This window comes from Muntiacus reevesi, chromosome 1 (assembly GCF_963930625.1).
Source record: "Muntiacus reevesi chromosome 1, mMunRee1.1, whole genome shotgun sequence".
Classification (NCBI taxonomy): Eukaryota; Metazoa; Chordata; class Mammalia; order Artiodactyla; family Cervidae; genus Muntiacus; species Muntiacus reevesi.
Genome location: NC_089249.1, coordinates 229797015 through 229814337, shown reverse-complemented (window position 1 = coordinate 229814337; position 17323 = coordinate 229797015). Strand labels below are relative to the sequence as shown.

Genomic DNA, 17323 nt, shown 5'->3' with positions numbered 1-17323 from the left:
ATAACTTTCCTTCCAGGGAGTAAGCATATTTTAATTTCATGGCTGCAGTCACCATCTGCAGTGATTTTGGAGCCCCCAAAATAAAGTCTCTCACTGTTTCCACTGTTTCCCCATCTATTTGCCAAGAAGTGATGGGATCCAATGCCATGATCTTAGTTTTCTGAATGCTGAACTTTAAGCCAACTTTTTCACTCTCCTCTTTCACTTTCATCAAGAGACTCTTTAGTTCTTCACTTTCTGCCATAAGGGTAGTGTCATCTGCATATCTGAGGTTATTGATATTTCTCCCAGCAATCTTGATTCCAGCTTGTGCTTCATTCAGCCCAGCATTTCTCATGATATACTCTGTATATAATGCATGCTGTTCCACATAATGCATGCTGTTCCATATAATGCATGCTGACTCATAGCTCAGTCAGTAAAGAATCTGCCTGCAATGCAGGAGACCCGGGTTCAATTCCTGGATCAGGAAGATCCCCTGGAGAAGGAAATGACAACCCACTCCAGTATTCCTGCCTGGAGAATCCCGCAGACAGAGGAGTCTGACAGGCTACAGTCCATGGGGTCACAAGAGTTGGACATGACTTAGCAACTAAACCACCCACCACCACTACCACATATAAGTTAAAAAAGCAGGGTGACAGTATACAGCCTTGACGTACTCCTTTCCCAATGTGGAACCAATCTGTTGTTCCATGTCCACTTCTAACTGTTGCTTCTTAACCTGCATACAGATTTCTCAGAAGGCAGTTCAGGTGGTCAGGTATTCCCATCTCTTCAAGAATTTTCCATAGTTGGTTGTGATCCACACAGTCAAAGGCTTTGGCATGGTCAATAAAGCAATAGTATTTTTTGGAACTCTCTTGCTTTTTCAATGATCCAATGGATGTTGACAATTTGATCTCTGGTTCCTCTGTCTTTTTAAAATCCAACTTGAACATCTGGAGGTTCACAGTTCACGTACTGCTGAAGCCTGGCTTGGAGAATTTTGAGCATTACTCTACTAGTGTGTGAGATGAGTGCAATTGTGCAGCAGTTTGAGTGTTCATCAACAACTTAAGTATTCATCAACAGATTAATGGATAAAGAAAAGGTGGTGTAAATATATACAGTGAAATGTTACTTACTAAGCCAAGAAAAATAATAAAATTACGCCATTTGCAGCAACATGAATGGACCCAGAAATTGTCATACTTAGTAAAGTAAGTCAGATAGAAAAAGACAAACATCATATGATATCACTTATATGTGGAATCTAGAAAAATGATACAAATGAACTTATTAACAAAACAAAAGCATTCTCACACAGAATATAAACTTACGGTTACCAAAGGGGAAAGGCAGGGATAAATTAGGAATTTGGAGTTAACAGATATACACTACCATATATAAAACAGATAAAAAACAAGGACCTACTGTATAGCACAGGGAACCATATTTAATATCTTGTAATGTTGCTATTAGTCACATCTGACTCTTTACAACCCCATGGACTATAGCCCACCAAGCTCCTCTGTCCACATAATTCTCCAGGGAGGCAAAATTGAAGGAGATAGCCACTCCCTTCTCCAAAGGATCTTTCTGACCTAGGGATCAAACTCAGGTCTCCTGCATTGCAGGCAGATTCTTTACTGTCTGAGCCACCAGAGAAGCCCATTTTATTTTCTTGGGCTCCAAAATCACTGTGGATAGTGACTGCAACCATGAAATTAAAAGACACTTGCTCCTTGCTGTCAGAATAGAAAGTCCCAGCCCTAAATCTCCCACAAAAATACTAATTAGTAATGATATGTGTAATGGAATACCCTTACAAGAATTCCATAATTAAGTTAAGAAGTTGGAGTACCCAAATGAGTTTAAAACTTAAACAGCTGTATTGGAACAAATAAGAGTAATTTTACTTTACTCACAGCAGCCCCTCCCAGAAGTTGGCATAGCTCAGCACCAGGAAAAAACACCCTGGTTCACTCTCCCACCCTCAAGGGGAAAGAGAAGAGTAGAGCATGTGTCCAATGTTTCAGCTTCTTGGAGAACTTCATGAGGGACTAGTTTCTATATATTGCCCTACTCAGAACTGATAGAACTGGCATAGTTTGGATCCCTGGGAGCCATGAAGAATAAGCAACTTAGCTGCTAGCAAAAAGGCAGCTAGCTCCTTTAGGAAGGAGGGAGAACAGGCATGAATCCAGCCCTTCTGGATTTTGGAGGGCTGCTCAAGGAACTAGTATCTGTCTCACTTGACTTGAAACTGTCAGGGAACCATCATAGTTTAGATGCCTAATGGTCACTGAGAACAAACATGCGTAGCTTGCTGCTATAGAACCAGAAAAATTGAAATGCTACAGAAAGACAGTAGAAGGAGCAAGACAGATTATTTTAAAATATCTGATAAAGAGATGTAAAAAGAAAAAAATAGTGAAAAAGAATGAAGAAGGATGATGGGACTTAAGGGACACCATTAAAAGAAATAATCATTGGAGTCTCAGAAAAGAGAAAGAGAAAAGGGCACAAAGCATATATAAAGAAATAACAGGTTCTTTCCTGGTGTTGCAGTGGATAAGAATCCTCCTGCCAATGTAGGTGACACAGGTTTGATCCCTGGTCTGGGAAGATTTCACATGTCTCGGAGCAACTAAGCCTGTGTGCCACAACTATCAAGCCCACACTCTAGAGCCCACAAGCCGTAATTATTCATCCCATGTGCTGCAACTATTGAAGCCCATGCACCTGGAGCCTGTCTGTGCTCCACAACTAGAGAAGCCACTGCAATGAGAAGCCCACATACTGCAACTAGAGAGTAGCCTCCACTTGTCACAACTAGAGAAAAGCCCACACAGCAACTAAGACCTAGCACAGCCAAAGATAAATAAATAAATACTTTTTAAAAAAAAATTAAGAAAGAATGGTGAGAATTTCCCAAACCTGGAGAGGGGTTTGGACATCCAAATTCATGAAGCCAATAGGTTACCTCAAATTTTCAATGCAAGACAATCTTCTTCAAGACAAATTATAATAAAACTGTATAAAATCAAAGAAGAAAAGAGAATTTTTAAAGCAACAGGGAAAAAAATTTATCTTATACAAGACAACTCTTATAAGGCTATCTGCAGATATTGCAGCAGAAGCATTGTATGCCAGGAAAGAATGGGAGGATATATTCAAAGAGTCAAAAGAAAAAATGTCAACCATGAAAACTTTACCCTACAAAGCTGACCTTCAGAAATGAAGATGAGATAAAGACTTTTACAAACAAACGAAAGCTGAGGGAGTTCATCATCTACTATTAGATGTGCCTTATAAGAAATGCTGAAAGGAGTTCTTCAAGCTGAAATGAAAGGCAGCTAACTAATAACATGAAACCATATGAAAATACACGATACACTGGTAAAGGTAAGTATGTAGTCAGACTCAGAATAACCTAATATTGTAATATGATGTGTGATAACCATTTAATTCTAGTATAAGGGTTATAAAACAAAGGTGTTAAAAATAAATATAGCTACAATAATTTGCTTATGGTACAGGATATAAAAAAGATGTCAATTATGGCAACAAAAACATAAAGTAAGGGGAGAGGAAAAAGAGTAGAGTTTTTTTTTTATATGATCAAAGTTATCAGCTTAAAATAAACTATTTTATCTGTAAGATATTTCAAGTAAGCCACAGGATAACTACAAAACAAACAAAAAACTACAGTAGACACATACGCACAAGATAAAGAAAAGAGAATCAAAGTATACCCCAATGGAAAATCATCAGTTCACAAAAGAAGATATCAAGAGGGGAAGAAAAGAACAAAGGAAGAATGAAACAACCAGAAAACAATGAACAAGATGGCAATAGTAAGTTTTTACTTATCAAGAATTGCTTTAAATGTAAGTGGATTAAATTATCCAATCAAAGGGCACAGAATGGCTGAAAATGTTAAAAAAAAAAAAAAAAGACACAAATACAAGCTGCCTCCAAACACTCACTTCAGCAAATACACAGGCTCAAAATGAAGATATGGAAAAAGACATTCCATGAAAATGGAAACCAAAAGAGAGGGCAGAGTTAACTATCCTTATATCAGACAAAATCAACTTTAAGCAGAAAACTGTAACAAAAGACAAAAAAGGTTACTAAAACTGATAAAATGGTCATGTCATCAAGAAGATAAATCAATCATAAATACATATCTACCTAACATCAGAGCACATAAATATAAAAACAAATACTAGCAGATCTGAAGGAGTGAAGGGAACAATAGACAACATTACAATATCCACTTTCATCAATGGATAGATTATCCAGAAAGAAATCAATAAGAAAACATTTAACTTGAGCTATACATCCAATGTACCTAACAGATACACATGTAGAACATTTCATCCAAGGGCAGCAGAATATACATTCTTCTCAAGCACACATGACACATTCTCCAGGATAGATCAGGTATTAGATCCAAATCAAGGGTAAGCAAATTTTAAAAGACTGAAATTATATGAAGTATCTTCTCCAACCACAATGGTTAAATATGTGGAAATTAAACAACACATTCCTGGAAACCAATGGATCAAAGATGAAATCAAGGGAAAATTCAAAAATATCTTGAAACAAGTGAGCATGAAAACACAACATATCAAAACTTATGAGGTGGGCTTCCCTGGTAGCTCAGTAGTAAAGAATCAATGTGCCAATACAGGAGATTAGGGTTCAATCCTCCATCTGGAAAGATCCCACATGCTGCAGAGCAACTAAAGCCCCTGCACCACAACTACTGAAGCTACTGAAGCCGCCATGCCTAGAGCCCATGCTCCACAAGAGAAGAAGCCATCACAACCAGAAGCCAACATGCTGTGACTAGACAGTATCCCCCACTCACTCACGCAGCAACAAAGACCCAACACAGCCAAAAATCAATCAATCGATAAATAAAATCGTATTTTTAAAAAACTTATGAAATACAGCAAAAGCAATGCTAAGAGGGAGGTTTATTATGATAAATGCCTACATTAAGAAAAATGATCTCACTTATGTGGAATCTAACAAACTTATAGATATAGAGAACAAATTAGTGGTTGCCAGATGCAAGGGGTAGGTGCAATGGGTGAAGGTGATCAAAATGGACAAACTGGCAGTTATAAAATAAATAAGTCCTAGTGATATAATGCACAGTATGGTGACTTTAGTTAATAATGCTGTATCACGTATTTGAAAGATGCTAAAGAAAGGATCTTAAAGGTTCTCATTGAAAAAAATTTTGTTTAACTATATACAGTGATGAATGTTAACTAGATTTACTGTGGTGATCATTTCACAATATACACAAATACTGAATCATTACATTCTATACCTGAAACTAATATCAATTATACTTCAATTTTTAATTAAATTAAATTTAAATGTTTTTAAAGGAATTTAATTAATGAATGTTCAGTATAAAACTTGGGAAGATATCCCTAAATAAACCTAAGAGACTTTAAAATCCATAACAGGAAACAGAGAAAATTTAAAAATACTTTCATATGGCAAAATATACCCTAAACAAATCAATATATAGGAGGGAAAATATCTGATAAAAATGGGAGATAAAAGTTAATTATTGACAGAGAACTCTCCCAAATTGAAAAACAACCCAAAAATTTAACTGACAAATCAATGAAAACCAAATGCTGATGACATGGTCAAAGCTATACAGGAATTAAAATTAAAGTAACAAAGATACCATTTTATACATATCACATTGGGAGAATGTAAGACCGCTATTGCTTTTAGGGATAGTGCTCAAACTTGTTGGTGGAGATAAAAAGAAATTCAAAATTTTGGGAAAGTAATCTAGAAACATATATTTAAATTGAAATTATTCATACCCTTCGGTTCATCAATATCTGAAAATGAATTTTATACAAAGGCACAAATATTTTAGGAATATGTAAAATGATATAACAGCAAAGTTTGCTGCTGCTGCTAAGTCGCTTCAGTCGTGTCCGACTCTGTGCGACCCCATAGACAGCAGCCCAACCAGGCTCCCGCGTCCCTGGGATTTTCCAGGCAAGAACACTGGAGTGGGCTGCCATTTCCTTCTCCAATGCGTGAAAGTGAAAAGTGAAAGTGAAGTCGCTCAGTCTTGTCCGACTCTTAGCGACTGCAGCCTACCAAGCTCCTCTGTCCAGGCAAGAGTACTGGAGTGGGTTGCCATTGCCTTCTCCACAGCATGGTTTATCAGGGCAAAAAAACCACAAAGTACTCATCAGCTGGTGAATAACTGATAAATGATATAAATGATATCATAGAAATGGTACATCCACACTATAGAGTACTACACAACTATTAAATGAATCAGGGATTTTCACAAAGTAATGGTGACTGTAAAATGTAAAATGCAATATCTATGCTAACAAAATTTCCAAAAGAAACAATAACAAAAACCCACCATGTGTATGCATGTATGTCAATAACTATGTAACTGCAAATAAAAATGTTAAAGGAAAATCATAAGGTTTTTCAGATTGTATACAGACGGGAATGGTGATGTGCCAGAGGAAAATAAGGAAGGAGCAAACAAAAGATTCTTTAAGAAGTAAGAAAAATGCACCTTAAAAAAAAACTTTATTAGCCCCATTCAAAACAAAATCTGTATGTGGGTATATCTATAAATTTTAAAGACATAGATTTTAAAATGTTTAATTATGGTTTTCTAGATGCTTAAGCACTCACAATGTGGAGTTTCTTGAAAAATGCTTATGTAGGCAATAAATATTGTAAAACTATCAAGAATTCAACAAAAGCAAATAATTAGCATTATGACCAATACTATGGTATTTTACTAATATTTAATTTGAAGATTAATGGAACTCATGATGTCAGTAACACTCATTAAACACCATAATGACCAAATTAAAGAATGACCTAAAAACTGAGATTGAAGAATCTTAAACAGAAAACTTTGAGGATGGCTAAAACAGAAAGAAAATTTAAAATATGACCTCACCTTTTTCAACTGCTCTAATTCTGCTTCTATTTCACCTGGTCCCTCCGCAGAACTCAGACAAGGAGGAAGGCTGGGGCTGAAGGCCATGAGGTCTGTCTTGGGCGGCCCCTCCCCAGAGCACACCCTCTGCCGCCTCTCCTGCGAGTAAGACCAGCTCCCCACCGCGCTGGAGCACACCAGCCTGGGCTTCCCCGGCCCGCACGCGCCCTCGCTGGGCGGCGCCGAGCACCGCAGCGCCGTGTACAGCAGCAGCGTGAGCACCAACAGGCTGGACACCGCGCAGATGGCGACGATCAGGTACACGTTCACATCCACTAACGCCGTCTCTGCGCCAGCTGCACCAGACAACGCCCGCGAAGAGGCCTTGGGCGCCTGGCCGCTGTCCTCCAGCGACAGCAGCACGGTGGCCGTGGCCGTCAGCGCCGGCTCGCCGTGGTCCTTCACCAGCACCAGCAGGCGCTGGCGCGGCGCGTCCGCCTCGTCCAGGGCGCGCGTCGTGCTGATCTCGCCAGTGTACAGCCCCACGCGGAACGGGCTGCGCGCGCCACCCGCCGCCGGCTGCAGCTCGTACGACAGCCACGCGTTGTAGCCCGAGTCCGCGTCCACCGCGCGCACCTTCGCCACCACGTGGCCCGCGTCCACCGACCTCGACACCACCTGGCTCACGGCGCTGGGTCCTCCGCCTGGCCCGGGCGGCAGCAGCGCAGGCGCGTTGTCGTTCTCGTCCAGCACGAACACCTGCAGCGTCACGTTGCTGCCCAGGGGCGGCACGCCCGCGTCGCGCGCGCTCACCTGGAACTGCAGCAGCTCCAGCTCCTCGTGGTCCAGCGGCTGCAGCGCGTACACCTTGCCGCTCTCCGCGTGCACCGACACGTAGCTCGACAGCGCGCGCTCGCCCACCCGCCGCTCCACCAGCGAGTAGGACACCAGCGCGTTCTCCTGCGCGTCCGCGTCTCGCGCCGACACGGTGAAGATGTGGCAGCCGGGCGGGTTGTTCTCCTTCACGAACACGGTGTACTCGGGCTGCGCGAACGCGGGCGCGTTGTCGTTCACGTCGGCCACCTCCACGGACACGCTGGCTGTGGCCGAGAGAGAAGGCGAGCCCCGGTCCCTCGCAGTCACCACCACCTCATAGTTCGCCACGCTCTCGCGATCCAAGACGCTGTCCAACACGAGTGAATAGTAATTCTTGAAGGTGGACACCAACTTGAACGGGTTTTGGGGCATCAGGGAGCAGGTTACCTGCCCGTTGGCGCCGGAGTCACGGTCGGACACGCTGATCAAGGCGATGACAGTGCCCACCTGAGCGTCCTCTCGCACCGGAAGAGTCAAAGAAGTGATGGTAACTTCTGGAGCATTGTCATTTATATCTACTATTTCCACCAAAATGGTACAATGACCCGCCATTGGAATATTCCCCTTGTCAATCGCTTCCACGGATATTTCATACAATTTATTTTCTTCGAAATCCAGTTTACCTTTTGTCCTAATTTCTCCACTGTCGGCATTTATGTAAAACGCATATAATATTGCAGGTGATACAGGTCTTCTAAATGAGTAGGTTATGTCTGCATTTGTACCATCATCAGGGTCTGTGGCATTTAGTTTGATCACTAATGAGCCATTAAATGAGTTTTCTAACATTCTCACTTTATAAATTAATTGGTCAAATTCTGGTGCGTTGTCATTCACATCCAGGATTGTAATCAGCAGCTGAACTGTGCTGGTCAACTCGGGTTTACCTCCATCACTAGCTGTCAATAATAAACTATGTTCCTGAATTTCTTCTCTGTCCAATGATTTCCTTAACACAAGTGATAACGAAGACGTTTGTTCACGACTGTTTTGTGTGTCCAAAGTGAAATAATCGTTGGGATCGATTCGGTACGTCAAGGCGGAGTTTACTCCAATATCTGCATCAGATGCGCCATCTAGCGGGAACCGAGTTTCCGGAGGTCTAGATTCAGCAATGATTATTCTTTTTTCACTTTCTGGGAACACAGGCGGGTTGTCGTTAATATCTGTAACTTCCACCTCCACATGGAACACCTGCAGCGGCCGGTCCACGATCACCTCCAGGTGGATGCTGCACTCCGCGCTCCGCCCGCACAGCTCCTCCCGGTCGATCCGAGAATTCACGAACAAAATGCCATTCTGCAGATTTACCTCTAGAAGGTCCCCGCGGCCTTTGGACGCCACCCGGAACAGGCGGGGCACCAGCTCCGCCAGCTCCAGTCCCAGGTCCCGGGCGATGCGGCCCACGAAGGTGCCGTGTTTTGCCTCCTCAGGAACAGAGTAGTGGACTTGGCCGCTCCCCGACTCCCAGACTGCGAGGAGCAGAAGCGAGAGCAGCAAAAGCCGAGCTCCTGGGCCTTCTCTCCAGGAAAACAGCATGGTACACTCAAAAGCCTTCAGAGATATCTTAAGTCTATAGGCTACCTTACTTCAAATGCCCCTCAAGGTCTAATTTTACAGCTTTCTATTGCGGGAGGATTCGCGGAGGTTCCACTGTCTGCCCAATTCTCTCCAAGAAGGAAGGAGCGGAGGCGCTTTCTTCGCGGAATTGTTTTCAGTGAAGAGCGACACCATGCGCATGAATGTGTAAGTGTAATAACGACTCAGTTCATAATTTCCGTTGCCGTAGGGGTTTTTTTTCTTCTTCTTCTTGCATTTCATGACATTTTTCACTGCAAATACGTAATGGAAGATTAAATATTTTTCTCTCCAGCAACAGTTACTCACTGTATTCTGTTCAGCACTGGCTTCTAGTTGAAATCAGTTTATGCGTTCCATCTTTCCACAAAAATATTTTTGCATGTGTAAAACGTGGTGCAGAATTTGTAAAAAGAGGTAGTAGTCCACATTTGCTATTGGAAATCAGACTCTAGTTCTTCATGGATTGTAGGTTTTGGTGGGAATGTCCTTTGCCTGTAATATTTTTGAGACCTACTCACACAACTCCCTTGACTCCAAACAGAAACAACGAATCACATAAGAATGAAATAAATGAACATGGAAAATCTGTAACTGATATACCAGATTTTAAATAAATACACTATTTTTAAGTTCCCCCAAACATGATTGTGAATTTGGATAAAATATTTGTATTGGAAGAAAATGTCCATCGATGTAAATATGAGTTTGTATGTGAGTGTGTATGTACATAAACACACAATATTGACCATTAAGATATAACAATACTTTGAAGTCCTGGATTTTATTTATATAAACCATGCCAAGAACTAGTATCTCATGTATTTGCTAAAAATGAAATTACTACCAGTAAGTTAAACTTCCCTTTTCTTTCTCCCTATCTTATACCATTACTGGGGAATTTCCTACTATCATGTAAGTTGACTCTGATTTTCCAAGTAACAACAAGAAGATACAGATGTTAACACACCTCTAGCAAGGAAGAAAGGGAGGGAATCTTACTTTTATCTTTACCAAGTCACCAAGTTCCATGCCAATAGGGCTAGGAAAGAGAGAGTATAGCTCCAAAACTCTCTTGCCTGTTTTGTGCCCAACTCTGCAGGAAATAAGAGTTGGGTTCATTTCTGAACCTTTGCTCCCCTCTGAAAATGTGAGTATTTTATATTCTCTCACCATCATTCTCCTCATTGCTCCATTACTTTTATTAACACACCTTTACTTTTATAATGGGAATAGCTTCTTGATTCTAATTGTTCTTGTCTATCAGGCCCTACCTTGTCTTTTTTACCTCTCCACCTAACCTAGATCACACAGTCAACCATTTAAAACATGTCTTTCCAATAGTTTGGGAGTTTGCTATTGACATGTACACACTGCAATATTTAAAATGGATAGCCAACAAGAACCTACTGCATAGCACATGGAACTCTACTCAATATTATGTGGCAGTCAGGATGGGAGGGGAGTTTGGGGGAGAATGGATACATGTGTATGTATAACTGAATCCCTTTGCTGTCTACCTGAAACTATCATAACATTGTTTATTGGCTATACTCCAACACAAATTAAACTTTTTAAAAATAAAACAAAACATGCCCTTTCAGATACCCTATAGGTACATATCTTCTTATATCACCCCTCTTTAACATTTTCTTTAGCTTTCAATACACAGCCTAACCATTTTCTCCATGCTTTCTATTGAACTCCTCAGTTCATTAGCCACTTAACATTACTCTATTCTCTACAAGTTTATACTCACCTTTATTTCAATTGACCCCTCAAGTGAATTCATAATTCCTGCCCATAGAGATTCTTCCGTACTTTCTTCTTTTTTCTCAAATTCCCAACCTCATTCCAACCATGTGATTCTCAGATGACTTACCCAGAAAGATAAGTCATCAAATACAAACTCAATGGCTCTCTTCTTATGTCGACATTTCTCTTTATATTCTCTATTACTCATTCACTACTAAGGAAAAATCATGCCACTTTTAAGGCCAACCCTACTGTCTTAATTTTTTTCTCTGTTCTCATTCATATTTTTCATCTTCATCTTCATTCCTTCTCTACCTGTCTAATTTTCAGTATCTCCCTCTTTACTCACTTCTTTCCCTCATGTTAAAAAACACTCTAGAAAGGCTTTGTGTGGAAGAAAATTACAAGATGTAAAATACACTTTTAGAAGATTCACCTGATAATTGTATCAGAGCAGTAGCATCTCATAATGGGTTGGTGATCCTCCAAAACTGGGTTTGAGTCACTTTGCATGATCTATGTGGCTAAAGTTTCAGACTTATCAGTAGAATGCTAAGAATAAATATTGTACCTGCACTGTAGGGGTGATTTCATAAGTAAATGAGATAATACAATTAAAGATCTTAGAACAGGTCCTGGACAAAATAGGGGGCAATAAATATTCTTTGGTTGTCCTGGGTCCCAGAGCAGGGATCAAACCCAGTCTTCCTGCTTTGGGAATGCAGAGTCTTAGCCACTGGGCCACAAGACAAGTCCTGAATAACTATTCTTATATTTTACAGAATCAAAGAAATGTTACTAATTGTAAGATGTGCCATTACTTGTGTGCTACCAAGAAAAAGAATCAGTTAAATTGTTATAAAACATTAATTATAAGGTGCATCCTCCTTTAGGTAGATATTACAACATTTTAAATGGCATATTTTATGTAAATAACAACAGTATTGTAGCCAATCACAATGGAAAGAAAGAAGGTACTCTATGGGAGCAATGACATAAATTACTCATTTTAGAATTGATAATTTTTATTATACTACTTGAAAGGGGATTGTACTGCAACTAGATGAGTGATCAAGAAGACTACTTTACAAGTCTATGCATGTAAAGAGTGGTAAAGGAATCTAGTTTATGATATCTGGGAACTCTCTACACTAGCCTTGCAAATTTCATTTAATTATGAAATTGAATACCAATTAAAAATAAATTTATCAGAACTTAGTGTTTACTCAAATGTACTTATTTCTTTCAAGGCTAGAAATTCATAGATAATATGAAAAATTATAGAGCCAGGAAACTTTAAATCTGGTTATCCATGGCCTCCATTTTATCTTCTCCAATGATTTAATGCTTGAAATGCTGAAAATAATTGGAAAAGATAAAATGGAATGCTGGGAAAGATTGAAGGCAGAAGGAGAAAGGGACTACAGAGGATGAGATGGTTGGATGGCATCACCGACTCAACGGACATCAGTTTGAGCAAGCTCCGGGAGCTGGTGATGGAAAGGAAAGCCTGGCATCCATGGGGTCGAGAAGAATCGGACGCGACTGAACTGAACCGAATGCTTGAAAATTTGGGCTAATACATGAAAACTACAAAATGACTAACATACTTAAATGATATCAAGGACTTACTTCACTGGAAGGATTTAAACAATCGTCTCCAGACGCTGGAAGACAGGGACTGAAGGCGATGAGGTCGGTCTTGGGCGGCCCCTCCCCTGAGCACACCCTCTGTCGCCTCTCCTGCGAGTAAGACCAGCTCCCCACCGCGCTGGAGCACACCAGCCTGGGCTTCCCCGGCCCGCACGCGCCCTCGCTGAGCGGCGCCGAGCACCGCAGCGCCGTGTACAGCAGCAGCGTGAGCACCAACAGGCTGGACACCGCGCAGATGGCGACGATCAGGTACACGTTCACATCCACTAACGCCGTCTCTGCGCCAGCTGCACCAGACAACGCCCGCGAAGAGGCCTTGGGCGCCTGGCCGCTGTCCTCCAGCGACAGCAGCACGGTGGCCGTGGCCGTCAGCGCCGGCTCGCCGTGGTCCTTCACCAGCACCAGCAGGCGCTGGCGCGGCGCGTCCGCCTCGTCCAGGGCGCGCGTCGTGCTGATCTCGCCGCTGTACAGCCCCACGCGGAACGGGCTGCGCGCGCCACCCGCCGCCGGCTGCAGCTCGTACGACAGCCACGCGTTGTAGCCCGAGTCCGCGTCCACCGCGCGCACCTTCGCCACCACGTGGCCCGCGTCCACCGACCTCGACACCACCTGGCTCACGGCGCTGGGTCCTCCGCCTGGCCCGGGCGGCAGCAGCGCAGGCGCGTTGTCGTTCTCGTCCAGCACGAACACCTGCAGCGTCACGTTGCTGCCCAGGGGCGGCACGCCCGCGTCGCGCGCGCTCACCTGGAACTGCAGCAGCTCCAGCTCCTCGTGGTCCAGCGGCTGCAGCGCGTACACCTTGCCGCTCTCCGCGTGCACCGACACGTAGCTCGACAGCGCGCGCTCGCCCACCCGCCGCTCCACCAGCGAGTAGGACACCAGCGCGTTCTCCTGCGCGTCCGCGTCTCGCGCCGACACGGTGAAGATGTGGCAGCCGGGCGGGTTGTTCTCCTTCACGAACACGGTGTACTCGGGCTGCGCGAACGCGGGCGCGTTGTCGTTCACGTCGGCCACCTCCACGGACACGCTGGCTGTGGCCGAGAGAGAAGGCGAGCCACCGTCCCTCGCTGTCACCACCACCTCATAGTTCGACGCACTCTCGCGGTCCAGGGCGCTGTCCAGCACTAGTGAATAGTAATTCTTGAAGGTGGACACCAGCTTGAAGGGGAAATGGGGTGGTGTGAGGGAGCAGGTCACCTGCCCGTTGGCGCCGGAGTCACAGTCGGACACGCTGATCAAGGCGATGACAGTGCCCACCAGAGCGTCCTCCCGCACTGGGAGCGAGAGCGAAGTGATCATTACCTCAGGGATATTGTCATTCAGGTCTAGAACTTCCACCAGGACCGTGCAATGACCAGCCATGGGCGGAATCCCTTTATCAATGGCGTTAACCTGGATTTCATACTCATTATTCTCTTCAAAATCCAGTTTCCCATAAATTCTAATTTCACCTGTTTCTGGATTTATTAAAAACATACATTTCTCACTCCGTGGCAGAATCATTCTGATTCCATAGGAAATTTCTCTGTTTGGTCCTTCATCTAGATCAGAAGCGTTTAGTTGAATGATTCTGGTGCCGTTTGGGACATTTTCAAACAGCACCACTTTATAGCCAGGCTTATCAAACTCAGGAGCATTGTCATTAACATCCAGGATGGTTATTTGAATCTGAACAGATCCTGTTAGCTGGGGTTTACCGCCATCCAGAGCGGTCAGCAACATATTAAGTTCTGGTATTTCTTCTCTATCCAATGACTTCCGAAGAATGAGTTCAGGCAATATACTTTTGTCGGTTTTCGTTATTAGTTTAAGAGTAAAATACTCATTTAGACTTAACCTATAGGTCAGAAGAGAGTTTAGGCCGATATCCGCATCAGACGCGCCCTCTAGAGGAAAACGAGACTCCAAAGGAGCAGATTCAGAAATGAGTACCTTTTGTTCTCCTCTGAATAGTGGCGGGTTGTCGTTAATGTCCTTCACCTCCACCTCCACATGGAACACCTGCAGTGGCCGGTCCACGATCACCTCCAGGTGGATGCTGCACTCCGCGCTCCGCCCGCACAGCTCCTCCCGGTCGATCCGAGAATTCACAAACAAAATGCCATTCTGCAGATTTACCTCCAAAAGGTCCCCGTGGCCTTTGGACGCCACCCGGAACAGGCGGGGCACCAGCTCCGCCAGCTCCAGTCCTAGGTCCTGAGCGATGCGGCCCACGAAGGTGCCGTGTTTTGCCTCCTCGGGAACCGAGTAATGGACCTGGCCGCTCCCCGACTCCCAGGCTGCGAGGAGCAAAACCGAGAGTAGCAGGCACCGAGCTTCGAAGCCTCCTCGCCAAGAAAACACCATTGCAGATAAAGGGATCTCTGAGGTGAGACTGTCAGTTTTAAGGGATAGCTCGCCTGCCGACATTTATGACCAGTCTCCCCTTCCGTAAGTATATCTTCAGTAAATTTTACCCAGCTTTCCGGTCAATATGGAGCCTATCCTATTCTGTGGATTGTTGGAATCTGGACTTGGAGAGTTTTCCCTTTTCACCTTTTGAGTATACAGCGACATCATGTGACTGGTTATGTAAGTACAAGAAAGATCCTGAGGTTCTTTTTGGTTTAGCCACTTCTTGGTTCACTTTAAATATGTTTCAACTTTTTGGATAGTTTCATGGATCATTTGCAAATACCTATTTAATATATATAATATTCTTAACAAAGCACAAATACTTCTATTATACTTCAGTTTTTTAAAAAGTTCTGCTTCAAAGTCTATCATAAAATAATCATTGAAATGTGGCATGTCAGAAGTTACTCATTAGTTAGCTATTGTGGAAAATAAAATGAAGAATAATATATCTATCACCCCTGCCATTGGGCTTCCCAGACGACAAAGTGGTAAAGAATCCACCTGCCAGTGCAGGAGATGCGAGAGACGGGTTTGATTCCTGGGTGGGGAAGATGCCCTGAAGTAGGAAATGGCAACCCACTCCAGTATTCTTGCCTGGAAATTTTCATGGACAGAGGAATCTGGCAGGCTACAGCGCATAGGGTTGCAAAGAGTCGGACATGGCTGAGAACACCGCCCCAGCCCTTATATTGCTTACAATTCACATTCATAATGAATTTCATCCTTCACAAGCACTTCATTCTAAGTCTTTATGAGAAAGCCAAGAATTTCCTTGTCTAGTAAAGGAGAACGGAGAAGGCAATGGCACCCCACTCCAGTACTCTTGCCTGGAAAATCCCATGGATGGAGGAGCCTGGTAGGCTACAGTTCATGGGGTCGCGAAGAGTCGGACATGACTGAGCGACTTCACTTTCACTTTTTACTTTTCTGCATTGGAGAAGGAAATGGCAACCCACTCCAGTGTTCTTGCCTGGAGAATCCCAGGGATCAGGTCGCACAGAGTTGGACATGACTGAAGTGACTTAGCAGCAGCGGTAGCAGTAAAGGAGAAAACATTTCATTCATATAAATTATTTTATTCATAAATATGACCAATATTAGAACTCATCATTAATATGGAAGATGTTATTTTTGGTTCCTTGATGCTCACATGTGATGACTTTTCATACAGCTGCTCTCATTCTTATAATATGTTGAAAAATGAATTGTGGGTGCAGATTCTAGAATACTCTAGCAGGAGTAAAGCATTTTCATGTAAAATGTTGAGTCAAAACCTCCAAATTTCATGGTATTCTGAAGTGGTAGTAGAGCACTAATCTGAAAAAGACATCATGAAATGTTTTGGAGCCCAATCTCATTGACTAAAATCAAAAGAATATGAACTTCATAATGACCATTTTGTGTCCCTCTATGTCCTTCCTTTCAGGCCAGTTAGTAGTTATATAAAATAAGCTTCTCTTCAGAAGACAACGATGCTGACTATGATTCAAGGGAGAATCAAAATATTTCTTCATAATTTTATTCAGTAATTCAAGACTAGCTTTAAGGGAAAACAGAACACAGATGAGATCCTACAGAAGTTGTAAAAAAAAAAAAAGTAAGCATATTATTTAGAAGCTCGTTTAAATTTAAATCAAAATCTTTAAACCAATAATTTCTCATTATTATTTTAACACACAATAAAGGAAACTGAGAAGTGAAATTTTTAAAGAGCCAGAAAATAATAACCAAGAATGATTCTACAAGTGTAAAATAACTTAAATCAACTACCACACTCACTCTGAATTAATGAAACACATATTTGAATTTTGATGCTATGGGACTATTCAAACTATCTATCACCATCAAGCTTATTCATTTTATATCTTCCATTTTCAAAAATGTCAATGTACCATAATTCACAAGGAACCTTATTGTAATGTATTCAGGAGACCCAATGCATCCTCACTCACTGTTAGACATAATTAAATGATTAAACTGATAGAAAAATCCAAAGTTAGCTCAATAATTAAACAATCAGACTACAAAATAGAATGAAATAACAATTTTGCATTCTAGAATGTAATCTTGAAATTTAAATTAAATATAAAAGACTCGAAATTTGTAGAAATT

The 17323-nt window shown here is 42.4% G+C and overlaps 1 protein-coding gene across 4 annotated transcripts in view; it reads right to left on the bottom strand.

Annotated features, from left to right (window-relative positions):
* The window catches only part of LOC136156201 (protocadherin alpha-C2), a 126387-nt gene that overhangs the window by 104847 nt on the left and 4217 nt on the right, over positions 1-17323 (bottom strand). Inside the window, exon 1 of one of the 4 annotated variants that reach the window (XM_065918723.1) lies at positions 12794-15160. The exons of 1 other annotated variant lie outside the window; for it this stretch is intronic. In XM_065918723.1, the coding sequence (XP_065774795.1) occupies positions 12794-15160 (2367 nt within the window). Of the gene's footprint in view, positions 1-6973; positions 9395-12793; positions 15161-16426; positions 16529-17323 lie in introns of those variants that run through there. 2 more of the 4 variants (XM_065918725.1, XM_065918724.1) reach the window with 2 other exon arrangements.